General features: G+C 39.6%; 1 protein-coding gene across 7 annotated transcripts in view; it reads left to right on the plus strand.

Annotated features, from left to right (window-relative positions):
• Positions 1-3124: 3124 nt before the first annotated feature.
• APH1B (aph-1 homolog B, gamma-secretase subunit) overlaps positions 3125-16845 on the plus strand; it is a 112579-nt gene continuing 98858 nt past the window's right edge. For 5 of the 7 annotated variants that reach the window (XM_082448192.1, XM_082448195.1, XM_082448193.1 and 2 more), the window contains exons 1-4: positions 3125-3346; positions 4720-4890; positions 9929-9999; positions 10822-10944. In XM_082448192.1, coding sequence (XP_082304318.1) covers positions 3234-3346; positions 4720-4890; positions 9929-9999; positions 10822-10944 — 478 coding nt within the window. In that variant the 5' untranslated portion in view covers positions 3125-3233. The remainder of the gene's footprint in view (positions 3347-4719; positions 4891-9928; positions 10000-10821; positions 10945-16845) is intronic. The other 2 variants (XM_082448190.1, XM_082448196.1) reach the window with 2 other exon arrangements.

A 16845-nucleotide genomic window follows, 5' to 3' on the forward strand; every position in this document is an offset into this window, starting at 1 on the left:
AGTATAAATCTATCAGCACTATCAGAAAATAAAGCTCAAGTGAATTCATTAGTATATTGTGAATTACTGGTGGGTATGTCCAAGCCTTATTGGATAAATTGCTAAAATGTGGTATTGCTTTTTACCCAGCAGTGGATATCCTTATCCATAGTGTGTGTCAGCCTCTTTCCCCCAGGCACCTTTTAGAGATTTAACTCTCAACATCAGTTAGTATGTTTTCAAGTCTTTGGAGAAAACTCATAGTATGTTCGTAAAAACTTAAGGAGTCAATAGCACTGCTTCTTAGCCTCACATTCCTCACTTGTAAAAGAATTGTGGAAATCAGTGTAAAAGTGCTTTTTAAACAGCCATGCATCATATAAATGTAATTCAGAGAATACTTGAAATAAGTGTTTCTAGTAAATAACCATGAATGCTGAAGAAGTCTATCTTATTGGTGATTTTGACAGTTTGGTCTAGTTACTTCCTTTCCTATTTTATTCCAACAGACATCAGTTAAAGATGTCTTCATAGATAGGGGGGGCAGAGTCATTACATTTTGCATTGCCTTCCCATTTTTTAACTGGACTTGGGGACTAAAATTGAACTGAGATATGGTCAAGATAACGTAAAGTGCAAATTCCCCCAATTTATAGCTCTGCATGTTGAGTTGCCTACTTCCAAAGTATTTGAGGCACCTTTAACAGAGACACAGATCTTGGTTAAAATCAGGATAGTCAAATCAAAATAGGGATAAAAGAATAAGCCATATTCTGAAGTCATGGCAGTAATTGTAATTAAAAAAAAGAAGAAGAGTTGCTACAATTGACTATTAAATTTAGCTCCAAGCTTCCTGGGAATTAAGATAAAGCCTGAATATGATGAGTTAGCTCTCAAGCTGAGCATATGCATTTGTCAGGAGAAACAAAACTTTTTTCTAGCCCTGAACTCAAACAGTAAATTAGAGATATTGAATAATGATAATGAAATAGTTTTATGAAATATGCAAGAAAAAATGTAGATGGCCATTTTGCTACCCAAAAAATGGGGTTCGCCTCTTGGTGGGTGTCGAGCCAGAAGACACAACCAAGCCAAAGATCAGGAGAAGGAAGGATTTATTACTTGCAGCAAGTAAGGAGCACACTGGGGATCTTTCCCAAAGAAGTGTCTCCCCAAATGGCAAAACTGGGGAAGTTTTAAGCTAAGGGTACATGCATATTTATGTAGACGCTTGAGCAGAGGAGAATTCAGCATAGAATTGAGGCAAAGGTCGACAGAGTCCAAGCTTTAGTTGATTGAAGTCACAAGGGTCAGAAAAGGTCAACATCATCACCCCTTAGGTTCCAGTTGATCTGGTGGTTGAGGCTTCAGGCTAATCTTTACCATTGAAACAGAGCTGGGAGTCTTTATTACTGATATATTATCTTTGCTATTGTTACTTCTCTTGCCCAATAACAGTCCTACATTCTTTTGTTCCCTTAAGACTATTAATTACTAAGGCCTGTTCAAGGACAAGCATTGTGTCTAGGCTTAGATGACAATATAGCTTAGGCCAAAAACAGATTTTCTTATGTCAATGAAGCCGTGCCTGGTTCTCTTTCTCCGGGGACCCCCTATCCTATCTGCTTACAATTTCTTGTATTAAAAAAGCTTAATTTACACCAAGGATGTGAGTAGGATATGCCTCTGTGATGGCACTTCTGCATGAAGCTGAAGTAATGTAATTGTATTTGACAAATTTGATTCAGAATAGAACCAAAAGAATCTATCTAATGGTGAGTCACTCTATCAATTTCAACTGTTGTCTCAACCTGAGTTTTAACAGGTGCTGGACAAGACATTTCAAAATGAAGAAAAATTCTGTGGAGTAATAGGAAAATATGTATGTCTGTTTTAAATGGACAAAGGTAACATTTTACCACAAAAATTAAATACTTGTATTATTTGAAGGCCCATTTTTCAGAGGTGAGCTGCGAAAACATCTTCAGCCAGGTCCCAACTTTTGTCTTTTCAGTGTTGATTTCCAAGAGCTTTATTCACGATAGACATTAAAGAATGAGTAGGAATGGCTAACACTTACATAGCACTTAACTGTGCAGGCACAATCCTCAAAATAACCCATGACGTATTATTATCCCCATTAGGCATGGAGGTAAATCTTAGATGTGAATGATTACGGAAATTAACCTTCTGGTTTTAATTTGTAAACCTCTCAGAAATTGTTTAATTAATACAAAATAGCAAATGTTTTTAAGTTCCACTTTTTAAATTATTTCACTCATTGAACAGATATTTACTTCAGCACCTTCTTGCTGCTGCAAAAGCAACAAAGAACAAAACAAAGACCCTGCCCTCCAGAAGTTTACATTTTAATCGGGGAGACAAATGAGCAAGTAAAAACTGAGCAGGGAGATGTTACTGTTATTACGGGGTGGTCAAAGAATGCCTTCAAAAACAACTTTTTTAAGACTTGCCGGGAGTGGGGTACAAATAAAACCAGCTCGCCAAAACAACCCCGAGATGGACAGCTTCTACTGTGAGTTATCGCCTGGGTCACTGCCCTCCCAGCTAGAGTTTTGTACGTAGTTTCACGAAGTTCCCGCAACTATACAAATGGCTTAATGTGCTTCAAAAAAAGACTCCTTTGTTTATAAATGGAATCCTGCCTATGTCCTGCGCGGAGTTTTTCGTTAGCTGATCTGGACTCTTCCCCAGTTCTGGCTCCAAAGCGGGTTGGGGACCTCCCCTTCTCTTAGCCACGTCGTGGGCGGTGTCGTTGGCCTGATGGATGCGTACCAGTGGTGGTGGCGGGGGGCGGTGCCAAAGCTCCTACGCTAAAGTCTCCAGATACCGCCGCTTCTGCATCAGAAGCTGCTAAGTCTCCCGGGCTGAAAGCCGGAGGTGAGCCCCGCCCCGCCTCCTCCGCCGCGCCCCGCCTCCTCCGCCGCGCCCCGCCTCCTCCGCCGCGCCCCGCCTCCTCCGCCGCGCCCCGCCTCCTCCGCCGCGCCCCGCCTCCTCCGCCGCGCCCCGCCTCCTCCGCCGCGCCCCGCCTCCTCCGCCGCGCCCCGCCTCCTCCGCCGCGCCCCGCCTCCTCCGCCGCGCCCCGCCTCCTCCGCCGCGCCGCGCCCCGCCTCCTCCGCCGCGCCCCGCCTCCAGCCCCTCGGCCTGCCCCGCCCTCGCCGCTCGCTCTTCACCGTTGGCGTTCTGCGCCCCCGCGTCCCCGCTAGGCCCCCGGGCGGGCTTCTGCGGTCGCCATGACGGCGGCCGTGTTCTTCGGCTGCGCCTTCGTTGCCTTCGGGCCTGCCCTCGCCCTCTACATCTTCACCATCGCCACCGAGCCGTTGCGCATCATCTTCCTCATCATCGGGTAAGGCGGTTGCGCCGGGAAACCCGGACCTGGGGCTCCCCTCCCCCGCCGGGGGTACCGGCGATCCCTGGCGTCCCCACCAAACGGCTCGTCCTCGTTGGGCTTTGGAGCGGAGAAGGGTTAGGAGGGGGGAGAGCGGAGACCCCACTCCTGGGACTCCTCGCCCTCCTCCGAGGGTCGGCGAGAAAAGAGCAAGAGCCCCGCGACCCCAGAGGGCGAGCTCTAGGGAAGGAGATCACACCGTGGGTCTCAGAAAACCCTGACGCTTGGCTCCCGAGTTTTTGCCTAGGGTCCGTGGGTGGGCGTTAGTGAGTCATACATTAAAACTGTATTTAAAAAATTGTGGATAACTTCAAATATGCATCTTTTATTTTTTTGGAGGGGGAGGTCCCTAGTTTCCCTCAGATTCTGACAGGCATCTGTAATCCCAAGCGAGTTAAGAGCCCTTAAGCACCTGGGGATCGGGTGCTTTAAAACATACGGATGCACAACACCTATCCCTCCCTGAATCAACTGAATAGGAATGTCTAGGGGGTGGAATTCGGACTTTTTAAAAGCGTCCCAGGTGATTCAGGTGTGCGGCCAAAGGGTAGAAACCTGTGAAAACTCCGCAGCACCTGTAGTACGTCTCCTTGCAGGAGCTTGGTCAATACCGAACTCTGGTGGCGAATGTAATCATCATCCCAGTTTTCACCTGTCTGGCAGCTCTTACTGGAGCTCCCCTACGACCCTCTCCGCCACTGAGTCTCACTTGGTACCAGGAGAAACAGCCAGGCGAGGCCAGTGAATCCCACCTTTTCTGAGCTTTCTCACCTCTCACAACTGTATTGAAAATGCTGCATCACACGTGTCGTTTAAAAAACAATAGAGATTTGGGCAAGAGGTCTGTAAAGCTTGTTATAATCATTAAAATCCACAGGAATGTTGTAAAAACCAGGCCTGGAAGACTGATGTAGATCAGAGCACAGGCTTTCAACCTCTGGATTTTAAACCAATCGCTCTGTTAATAGAGATGTAGACATTTTCCTGGAAAAGACATTTGCACATCAATGGGCAAAGCTTTAATTAGGAAGCTTAGCAAATAACCAAGTTTCCAGACAGACAGTCCTTGGCAGTTAGTCTGCAGATTTACTTACAAATAGCAGGGTCACTGAAAAAAGTGATTTTTAGGAAAAATCTCAAATTCCTCTTGGCCTGCATGTTTATTTCACGGGGGAAACTGCCCCATTGATTAGGACCAGTTGGTTAAGAGCATCACTTCATGAACACTTTTTTTGTCAGGAAATCTCTTCCTTCTTAAGCAGGGTTTTTTCTGCTTTTAAATCATTATTAGCCCTGTTCACTTGTAACTCCCCCCAACCCCTAATTTTCAGAGCTTTCTTCTGGCTGGTGTCTCTGCTGCTTTCTTCCTTCATTTGGTTCATGGCAGCAACCCTTACTGATAACAAAGATGAACCAAGACAGAGAGATCTGCTGATCTTTGGAGTGTTAATCTCAGTCCTTATCCAAGAAATGTTCCGGTTTGCATATTATAAACTTTTAAAGTAAGTTAAATGCTTTACCTTTTTTTCCCAGTTTTATTTGAATTATGATTTAGTAGTTTGAAACATTAATGTATTGTTGTATTTGAAGGTCCATGTCTTCCTACATAGTTCCAAGCCAAGGGATTGTACATTTCCAGCCTGAAAATATTGAGTATTTTAACTCGTGGACATTCATTCCTTCCTTCACTCGTTCAAAAAATATGTCTTGAGAATTTGCTCAATGCCGTGCATACCCTAGGTACTGGGGATACATCATGATTAAAAGACAGTCTCATGGTGGTAATATTTTAGTGGGAAGAGATAGACAACACATGAATAAACAAGAAAAGACATTGTATATTAAAAGATAATAAGTGCCATGGAGAAAAATAAGCTAGAGAAATAGTCATTGAAACAAGAAGAACAAAAACTGTACCAGATCAGAATTTATATGCACTTCTCTTTAACATCACCTAAAATAGGTAATTCTTATGGTGATTATGCCTGCCATTATTTTTACTGTATTAGGGAGGAACAGGGGTTCATTTTGTGATATGTCATTTGATTTCATGTCCAGAATAGAAAAATACATTAAAAAAAAAAAAAAAAAAGCCGTGGGCATGAGTTCCCTTTTTAGGCCAGAAAGTAGGTCATCTGTAGGATCCATGAGGATCTCACATGAAACCACTGTTTTGAAACACAGCTTGAACTTGGAACCATATTTTCTTTCAGGTAGTCATGAGGTTGGCTTTGATTATGTAGTAAGGCTTAGTTAGTAGAGTGATAAATGTGCTATGTCTTCTCATCTCTGCAAATGAGATAATTAAAGCACTTTATGAATTTTATGGATGCAACCAAGACAGAACCTCAAGAACATCTCTTATAATAGGCTTCTGATAATTTGTTCTTGCCAATATGCCAGTCCTTTTGTATTTTTTACTTGTTGCTTTTTATAACAGATATTGAAATTTAATAACGAAGCAATTTAAATCACAAGTAGAAAACCAGGAAGCCATTGCTTAGAAGCAAAAGTCATATCTGAGAAAAAGTTTAAAAATGAAATTTCCATTAGTTCCTGGAAATATTAAAGAACAACCAATAAAAATCAAACATAACAGTTCAGGTTCCATGGGAATACAGTACCCTTAACAGATGGACATTCAGCTGTGGTTGAATGTTTCTGGTATGCAGCAGTTACTACTATTCCAAAATTTAATTTTAACTGTAGAATATATTAAGGTAATAAAAATCTCCTTCTTTCTGACCTCTGCCTTACACAGGCAAATGCAGTCTCTGTCACATGGTTATCATCTTGTCTCTTTTAAGGCTAAACATTCCTCATTTCTTCAGCTGGCCCTCAGGAGACATGGATGTGGCTTCCAAACCTTTTCCCATCTCTGTTCTTTTATGTCAGTGGACACACCCCTTTTTGTCGGTGCCTGGGATTTACCTGTGCCCGGAACCCAGCACAGTACCCTGCTGTGGTCGAAGCAGTGCAGAGAGCAGGGCCCTTCCCACCCTTGACAGGGCACTGTTCTCTTAACTCAGCCTCGGGTTGCACTGGATTTTCCTGTCTCCAACATCACTGGCTCATGTTGGTTTTGCATTTACTAATTTCAGTAGATTTTCATAGATCAGGACATGGCTTTAATAACCCCTTAGGACTTGAGGTTCTAAAACCTCACTTACCTGGAGTGGCTAAATGGGTATCTGCTGTTCTTCGCTATTGTGTTTCTTCACGGTTTCCACCTGAAAAGCAACCCTTTATTGGCACTAACCTAAGGTTCCAAAGGACTACAAGCTGAACATGGGTTGCCTTTTTTTTTTTTTTTTTTTTTTTTGGCCATGGCTGTGTGGCTTGTGGGATCTTAGTTCCTCCACCAGGGATTGAACCCGTGCCTTCGGCAGTGAAAGCGCAAAGTCCTAACCACTGGACCACCTGGGAATTCCCCATGGGTTGCCTTTTTTTTTGGCTGCGCCGGGAGGCGTGTGGGATCTTAGTTCCCCGACCAGGGATCGAACCTGCGCCTCTTGGAGTCTTAACCACTGGACCGCCAGGGAAGTGCCAGAGTTGCCATTTTTAATGAGGGCCACATGCAGAAGGAATTATGGCTGTCAGTCTGCAGGCTCTCATGCCAGGAAATTCACAGAAGCCTCTTTGGCCTTCTGGGGAAACCGTGTTTGCTCCTCTGAAAGGACCTTTGGAGATTTGCAAACAAATAATAGGACAAACCTGTATTAACAGGTGCCTTTGTTTGCCTTTACAAAAGGCATCTGCTACAAACCTTTGGAATATGGTACAGTATTTTCCTAGCACATTTTAGAAATGTTGGATGTTATGTAGTTACGTGTTAAAACAAGTTTGAGAATTATTATGATACTTTATTCATGACTAACATTTATATAGATGCACTTAAGTTGCTCTCTTAGGCTTTACTACATTCAAATATAGGAACTTCAGTTTAATCAGTATTCTAACTATCTCCACTGCCAAAGTAGGTTTTGAACTTTTAAGTTTAAAGTACTGCCTCAATCACATTTTCTCTATCTGAATTTGGTGCCAAGATTAAAATGTGGAGAGCTTGCACCAGTTTTTTTTTTTTACATATATGGAATTGAATCAAAGTATTTATCATTGTAGTCCAATATAAATTTATTTCATGGCTTAGGTCTTAGGACCAGTACTTCATCTTGAATGAATGAATTGACACTTTCAGCCTAGCAAAGAGTTGCACTGTGAGAAATTGACATGTGGCCACATGTGATAGCCCTTTCTACCTTAATCAGAAGGAAAAAGAAAAACCCAAGTTATGGTCCTGCACATTGCCTAAAACATACCTTAGAATTCTTTGGCTTGGATTGAAGCTTTTGTAATTTAGTTCAATTGTCTTATAATGCTGATACCATAAATATTTGGTAATTTGAGAAAATCATTTATAGACAAAATAATAAGATAATCATTGCTATAATGTCTTAAAAGGCATAAGTCTATTTAAAAAATTTTCTAAAATGGTGTATTTATATGCATATTCCTTGGTACTTTCCCTCTCTTACACACACGTATAAAGTGAATCAGAAGAAACAAGAAAGCTGGTATGATTTATCATTTGTTTTTCAAAGTTTATATTTAAAAAATTGAGCTTTTTCTTTTTTGTTCTTGGAAACAATAATAAACGCAAACAAAGAATTTTCCACTTCAGTAAAATGGTCAAATTAAAATCACCATCACTTACATCATCAGTTGTGTGATGTATCCGTCAGGAACACGGAAACTGATGGTGTTTTGTACTTTTTCACTTCCTGATGTTGGCCCTAGACCTTTCCTTCCTCATTGAACAAGGATGTTTACTAAACTTTTAAATTTATATCTTTAATATATTTGTGATAGCTGTACTTTGTTTTACTAAATAGCAAAAATCTTTTATTCATTGCTGAGCAATTTACATAAAACAGAAATCCTCCAAAATTTATTGATTCTATTATACCATTATGTCTGTTTGTTGATGGAAGTTATTGCTATTGTATAGGTCTCTAAGCATTCAGTAGCCTTTAACAACATTCCTGTGATAGGTAAGTTTATTTAGGAAAATTGCACATTTCAGGTGGTTACTGCTCCAGAGAAAGAAGATGACAGTCACTAAATTTTGGCTCATGTCCCTGCTACCAAATGATGCTTCCAAATGGAGAGCACTGAAATGGCAAATTGTTTCTTTTGAGTCTAGAAAAGAAAAAGGCCTTTTTTTTTTTTGGCCGCATCTGGGATCTTAGTTCCCTGACCAAGGGATTGAATCTGTGCCCCCTGCATTGGAAGCGTGGAGTCTTAACCACTGGACCGCCAGGGAAGTCCCAAAGACCTTCTTCTTTATGCTTATTACAATTCTGGTTGAATTCTGTGTTGCCTTAATGTAGTCGATATATTTATGTCATGAGGTAGGCTCACTGTAGTGAATATACATACCTTAAAATTTAATTAACACAATACCCAGAATATAATTTCCATGTTCTAGTTAATTTTCTACTCTTGCAGTTAACTGAACTCCTTTTTGTTTCAGCACTTGTTGAAAAATCGTTGTAAAATGTTTGGTTTCTTCATTGCTTTAATAAGTATACTTTAAATATAATTTAAATATCCTTTGCATCAGGATTGTTGTTGCAGACTTTCTACCCAACAAGGGGTAGCAATAGTGACAAGAGTGGAGCCGACCTGCCGCAGTCCTCACACATTTGTGTGGGGTGCAGGGGCTTATGGTCAGTTTGCAAATTGTCCATGACAGAAGCATGGATATGATCACTCTGAAGATCATTTCTTATTGCGCAGTAGTCTAATGTTTCATTCAGGTATTCATTTATCTTCTTTTCTGAGGGTAGCATTTTATTCTCCCCTGATTACTTCTCCCCTGAGGCCTGACTGGGGTTATGAAACAATGTTTTCGAATCAAAAGACCATTTGATTAGGTATCCATATGAGAGTTCACACTGTCAGTGTTGTAGGATTTAAGAGTAAGGAGAGATGGGGTGAATAATTATCAATCATTGGTAAAGATGGCTTCTTTGAGCAATTGTTGCACGAACTAGACTTCGAAGAGTGAGTACCACTTACGTTCTACGGAGTGGAGGGTAGAAGGGAGAGTGGCAGAATAAGTCTAACCCAGGCGGAAATACAACAAAGTACCAAAGAAGTGGAGTAGAAGATACAGTACTTTGGGAAGAGGAGAAATTCAGAGTGGTAGATGCCATAAGATATTGAATTAAATACTTCCTAAGCTTAGTCATAAGTATTACTTTTTTTTTGTATTATTAAACTCAATCCCTGATGGCTTATTTACTTATATTCTTCTTCTTTTTCCTCCTCTTTGTGAATGTCAGATAAAAGGCAAAAGTTGGTTGGAAATTTTGGTTGACTTTAGTTAATTGAAAACTTGCTGTGTTCGTTTAAATGGATTTTAGATTTAGAGTATAATGTGATCAAAAACCTCATTAAGTATCTGGATTTCAAAATATCGTATGTATTTTTCTGATATACTACTTAAAAAAAATTATCTGTGTGGTTTTATTTCAGAAAATCCAGTGAGGGTTTGAAGAGTATAAACCCAGGTGAGAAAGCACCCTCTATGCGATTGCTGGCTTATGGTAAGTTAGAACTGCATAGCGTCCTAAAGATAAAAGATCAGACTTGACATAAAAGCCATTTTTATCTTTTAAATCTTTGTAGGTTTCAAGTAGTATTTTACTACCGCATTGGCCTATTGGTGTACATTGTTTATTTTTCTAGCTTTCCAGGGCCCTTATGTAAAGGAAAGTGATTGCAGGTGACCATTATCTGTGTGTCCATTAAATATTAACCAGATTTGACAGTTACGTTTTTTAACATGCATACACTCTAGTTAACAATTTCTAAGGGATGTTATTGTTACCTTCTCTGGGTTGTTTCCATGACTTTGTCTGTACTGAGAGGACTCTTCATATTAATACAGTTAATACCTCTTTGTATTTTTCTTTCAGAATTATGGTTTAAAGGTTGGATCCGGGTCCCTAAATTGAGTCACCCAGCTTGACCCAGGGATCCCTCTTTACAATACAGTCACCCCTCAAGCTCAGTTCCATCAAACTTAATTCTACAGATTCTGTTGTCACGAATTAAAGTCAGAGCTTCAGTATCGTATTCTTCTGTCTCTCCTATCCCTTTGGAGCCTTTCTGGATCTCTTTCTCTCCTTTTTCATTTCTCTGCTACATTTCACTGACCATTTCCTTTCCTCTTTTCTCCCCACTTCTCTCTCGGTTCATCATTTAGCCAAGCGCTTGCCTTTTCTGAGCCAGCTTTCCACTGCTCCTCCAACAGCATGTGCACCCTTTTTCCTTCAACAAAATAGCGTTCCTTAGTCCTTGGGAATTTGATTTGAAGAGAAATCACAGCGTGAGTAAGGTTTAACAGTGTTTTCCTTCCTCTTTAGTTTCTGGCTTGGGCTTTGGAATCATGAGTGGAGTATTTTCCTTTGTAAATACCCTGTCTGACTCCTTGGGACCGGGCACGGTGGGCATTCATGGAGACCCTCCCCAGTTCTTCCTGAATTCAGGTATGTGTCTGGTAGCTGTGAATGTTCAGATTTATGATCTAAATGATCGTCCTTAGTGGAGTTCCCTGGCTTAGGAAATGAAGTGAATAGAAATTTATGTTATACCTTCTAAAGGCAAGATACTGTTAGACACTGTGATGGAAAGGACCTAGGAAAATAAAAATTACAGTTAGAGTATTGTAGAATCTTAGAGTGGAACTAAGCTTGCATAAAATTTATTTTTCTGTTACTATACTAACAGTGTTGCTGTATAGCTGATATATTGTAAGTGAACTTTTATAGGCTATATGCTTTTTTTGTTTTTGTTTTTATTAGTTTATATTTCTCTTCACTGTAGCCCTAATCTTAATTCATTTGTCATCTTGGCCGCTTTTTGGAATGGGAAGTATAATTTAATCTTGAAATTGAGAGGAGAGAAAATAGTTCTTATTTAATGTGAGGTAATGTCATATATCTAAAAACGTATATTTAAACATATATATATTTAATTTTAACTGTAACATTCCATCTTCCCTGTTCCTTAAGAACTGGGACACCAGCGGGAACTTAGAGTCCCTTGTTCCTCCTCACTCTGCCCGACAGGTAACTGTTGCCCTGATTTTGTGTTGTTAAGTCCCTGGGTTAGCCAGGTCTGAAAGTTAGGTTTTTAACATGTATCGATGTTTTACTTTGAAGGTAAAACCTGAAAGTTTTACCTTCGTGTGTGTATCTGAAAAAAAAAAAAAAAGTTTAGTTTTCTTGCTTTTGAACATTTAAAAATAAATTGTACTATATTCTTTAAAAAAAAGAAATTGAGAGGAAAAAAATAATAGATGAGTTGACCTTTATCCAAAGATGCAGGTAAAAGGACCAACCCATTTCAAACCGCTTTTCATCCACCAGCTGAAAATTGTCCCCATGATGCAGTGGTCACACATTTGAGAGTTGGTAATATACATAATTAATATAAGATCTCTCCTAAATTACACAAGAAGAATCTTTTAAAAAATAGTTTTTAAAAACCCCACTGTATTTTTTTGTCTTCACAAGTTGTATCGTTGAAATAAGTGACCCTATGCACAGATTCTTTTAATTAAATCATTGTTAATTTATCATCTGTACTAAAGTAATTTCTGTCTTCAAGGAGCTTATCATCTTGTAGAGGGAATAAGACCAAAAAAGTGAGAAAGCGTTTCAATGCAGTTTAACATAATAATAGAAAAGATATAAGGAGGTATGACCAAATTAAACAAACAAATTGCTGCAGTAAAAAATTGAGAGACATGCTGCACGTTATAGTGATCCCCAAACCCAGTGGACCCTTGTTCATCATTTCAGTTCAGACCTTGGTATCTCCTGTCTAGATTACTACCATTAACTCCCACCCGGTTAGTCTTTCCTCAACACATTTTCCATGGGAATCCATCCTGTATACAGCCCCCCAAATGACTCGTCCCTGTACAAAAATGTGTAAGGGCTTTTCAAGGCCTACAAGTTATTCAGGACCCTTCACATCCGGCTACAAGTTAGAGGACAGGAAAGTATGTCAGTGGAATGGGTCCTACTTATTTAGTTGCGCCCCCAACATAGCAAATTATCTTCCTTTTAAACATTCCATAATTAGAATATTTCTGACAGTCTTAAAAAATGAACATAATAAATGAGTATTAGATTTTTAGAACAACTGTAATATTAATGCTAAAATCTGTTAGCGTCCAATATAAGTTAATAAAACATAATCAGGAGGGGGTGTTACTGCTGCAGTTTTCTATATTTTCTTAAATCAGTCTATTAAACTGCTACATACGCATTTTTTTTTTTTTGGTTCTCAAGTAGCAGTCTCCTAATGGAACTTATTTTTCTACCAGATTCTCTCACTAGATGGCGCTAATTCCCTTTTGTGAACTAGGCTGTTTTCGTAAGATTGGCTTAAAATGATTCTTTTGGAAGAAAATAAAACATGTGCTAGCAATTTGGGGATTGTATTTGTGATTTCTATAAATTCAAAGAGAATAAAGTGTTTTAATATCTTTAGCTAAGTTAGGACGGCAGGCTGACCATGCTGTGGATGTGTACCTATAGAGTCAAGAATAGCTGTTACTTTTATCATGTGCTAGAGTTTATTTGTTATAACATCATTCTTTGGAGCATAACCTTTGAATTAAACAGTTAAGAAACTACTTATTGCATTTAAAAATAATAACCCCAAATTTGCATGTATTTGTGTTTATTGCATATATTATTTGTAAGTGCTGCTGTTACCATGTATTTAGGCATGAGCTCCTTTTTAATTTTTCAGTTAAATAGTTTAACATACTCCATTATAAATGCCTAAGTAATAATCAGGAATATGGGGTATAATTAGTATGTCTACGTTAGTACAAGATGTACACTATATGATACCTATATGTACATAGGTTTTCATGTGACAAGTCAGCATAGTTTACAAATTAAATGTATTATAAGTTAATTATTTTTGTTTGTAGTTGTATAGTAGGCTAACATTAACTTTTATTAGAATCATTACCGTATCTTGGTTATTCTGTATAGAGTCAAGGTATAGGAATTGGAGTTTTAAGTTCAAGTCTTACCCTGGCTCATTAATTTAGTATTTTGGGCAAGTCCATTTGATCATTTAATCACTCATTCCACAAATAATTAAGTATTTTTATTTAACAGCCCAGTTAATGTTTATATAATGTTTAGCAGGGAATAAAGACAAACAGCTGATTACAGCAAAGTGTGATAAATACTATGGTGAGGAAGAGCCATGAGTGCGCGAAAAAGCTGTAACCCCCTCGGGTGGTATCGTACTTCTCCTTTGTAGTACTTACCGCATTTGTAATTAATTAATCAACTGTGTAGTTATTTGTTTATGTCTTTCTCCCCAGCTGGATGCTCAGCCATATAAGTGCAAGGACTGTCTGTCTTGTTCACTGCAGTATCCCCAGCACCTTGTGGAGTTCTTTGTTTCTAGATGAACTCATAAATATTTATTGAAAAAAAATGAAAGGCAATGCTTATGGAGGAAGGGCTATCTGAGTAGAGATTTAAAGGATGAATGGTAGGTGGCAGGCAAAGCAAGGTGGTTGTCAGGGAAGAATGTTCCAGGTGGAGGGAAGCAGTCTCCCTTGTAGTCCTGGAGGTTAGAAAGACATTGTTCACGGGGCACAGGAAATACTGGACTTCCATCTAACCCCTCAATTTCCTCATCTTTCAGCAGAGGCAAAAATAATACCTAGCTCAAGGTCGTAGAGAATGAAATGAAATTAGAGAGTATATATTTAAGTGCTCTATAAACTGTAAAATAGCCCAAGGGTAGAGAACTTGGTTCTCGAAATGAAGAATAGAATTTAGAGAAAGGATAATTTCTCTAATTTATGTGGTATCTGGATTTATCACTCTGAATTGCCTCCCTTATGCTTTAGAAGAAAAATGTCTTTAGTACTCAGTAAGGATAGCCGATATTTTATTTTTAAAACTTTCCCAAACCATTTCATTTGTATTGGGTTGGCCAAAAAGTTCACTTGGTTAATGAATACATTGTTCAATGAAGTTCTTGGTGAAAATGAAAAATGTGTCTTTTATTTTTACTTGAAACTGAACGAACTTTTTGGCTAACCCAGTATTTTATTTTCTTAGCAGTGCTCTTATCTAGGTAGGGTTTTCAACTTTTCAGCCGCTAAACCTTTTACTAGGAGAAATCAGTATGGGTCAGATCACATGTAGAGTATCGTGTTCAATTCTGAGCATTGTGATTTAATAGGAATACTGAAGAACTAAAGTTGGTATAGAAGAACATCATTAGTATGGTGAAAGATCTAGAAGCTGTATTATTGAAGGGAAGAGGAATATTGAGCTTGAAGAAAAATAAAAGTAAGGGGAATGTGGGAGATTTCATTTGTGTCCAAATTTGTCATTCTGCTGTAATAGAACTATACATCCACACCCTTGCATTGACCTCATGGTGACTAGAACGTACTTGCCTACCCCTGACTGTGAGCTCAGCCCTGTGACACGAATTGGCCAAATAGTGAACGTAAGTCCCTAATTGGATGTAAGTGGATGTAAGTCAGAGACATAAAAAGCACTTGCATGGCTGGTTCTGCCCTCTTGGGCTCTGATCATGTGCCAGAGAACATGCCCCCATAGTTAATGCCCCCTTAGCCTGGACCACAGGATGAACAAGTATAGAGCAGACCTGGGCCCAACCTGAAATGACAAGGCAAACCCAGCTGTACCAGCAGGCTGCAGAAGAGCTGTCCAGCTGACCCCAGCCTCACTTAATCAGCCAAAGCACAGTCAACCTCTAGACCAGTGAGCATGAGAATAAATCCTTGTTGTTGTAACCCAGTGAGTTTTTTTCATTCATTCACTTTTTTCCCATAGTATTTTAAGTATTGATATAATTTCTATAATACAATGTGGCAGTTTGTTAAATGTTTAAACTTTTAAGCGAAAGCACTTTTCATGCAAGCCTGTCTCAAATAGCTACCAATTCCAGAGAGGTAGAGAAAGTATAGCATTGTTAATGATACAGAGAAAATGATCTGCAGTAGAGCTTAATCTGCAATTCTTATCCTTTTCTGAATTTGTTAGACTCTTAATTTCTTATAATAAATTATCACAACTGTCACCGCTTATGACACAAGGATGCTCCATATACTGTAACGTGTCATTGGTTTTGTCACCAAATACATATTTTCATTATATGTTTTCATTACATCAGTAGTGTAATAGTCTTTCCTTCAAGCTTCTCAAATAACTGAGAATCGAAAATTATACTTTTGGAATGTCTTTTCCCCAAACCTTGGCCTGTTATAGGCTCTAGTAGCCTATGATACATTATCAAGTATGCAGAGCCCAGGTAGCCATCTTTAGGCAGAGTGCAAACAGGCAGCTCAGTGAATTGCTTCGCAGAGTGACTGAAAGAATGACACAGGCTGTGGCTCTTCCACATGTGTTCTAGGTCACCTTCTGTGACACTGACATCTCTTTGCCCACATGGCTGGGTGGAGAGCCCGTGCTGACCCCTTTGCAGTTCAGGCAGCCTAATGCCTTGTGCTTCTCTCTCTCTTCAGGCCTTGTGTCATCTTCACATGTGAATTGGTCCTTATTTTCTTCATCCACTGCTGCCTTTAATTTTTGGTGGTTTCTTTTGTGTGTGTGTGTGTGTGTGTGTGTGTGTGTGTGTGTTTAGTTTCTTTTTCTTCGATGAATCTTACAGAGATTTTTTTCATAGTGTGATGAGCAGCATAGTACCCTGTAAAGATGATTTGCATTGGGAAAAGGTAATATTTTTTGAATACCATTCAGCATAGTATCTTCCTTCATTTAGCCCCATAGGAATATATATTTACGCACTATACCCAATATTTATAATTTGAAAGGAGAAAAAAAAATCCTGTCTTCAACTTTATTGATGAGCCTCGCCTTGCTCAGCAACCTCAGCTTGATCCTCTGCAGCTCCATGGCTGCGCTGGGAGGATGTGCTGGAGTCCCGGCATTTACTGAGTTGCTCCATGCGCACTTCTCACCAAGGACGCTCGTCACTACTGGGACCGCTTGTACCAGTTCACTCTTCTACCTCCCCTCAGCTCTGCTAAAGAGAATCACAATGTTCACGTCAGTGCTGCTGCTGTGCACAGTTTCTGGAGGAATCATTCACATTGTAACAGGTTTCATTGGTGTGCTCTGAGGTTTTCCAACACTGTTCCTGGAACAGGTTTTAACTAAATTTCCCAAAACCACTTTTCTTACATGCATAGAAGTTTGGAAATCTTCATGGTTCTATGAAGGGATTAATCAAGCTTGAGGTTTATTTTAAGGCAGTGGTCCCCAACCTTTTTTGGCACCAGGGACCGGTTTCATGGAAGACAGTTTTTTCCCCGGAGCCGGGGGTGGGGGGATGGTTCAGGCGGT

This window comes from Balaenoptera physalus (assembly GCF_965194825.1).
Source record: "Balaenoptera physalus genome assembly, chromosome: 2".
NCBI lineage: Eukaryota > Metazoa > Chordata > Mammalia > Artiodactyla > Balaenopteridae > Balaenoptera > Balaenoptera physalus.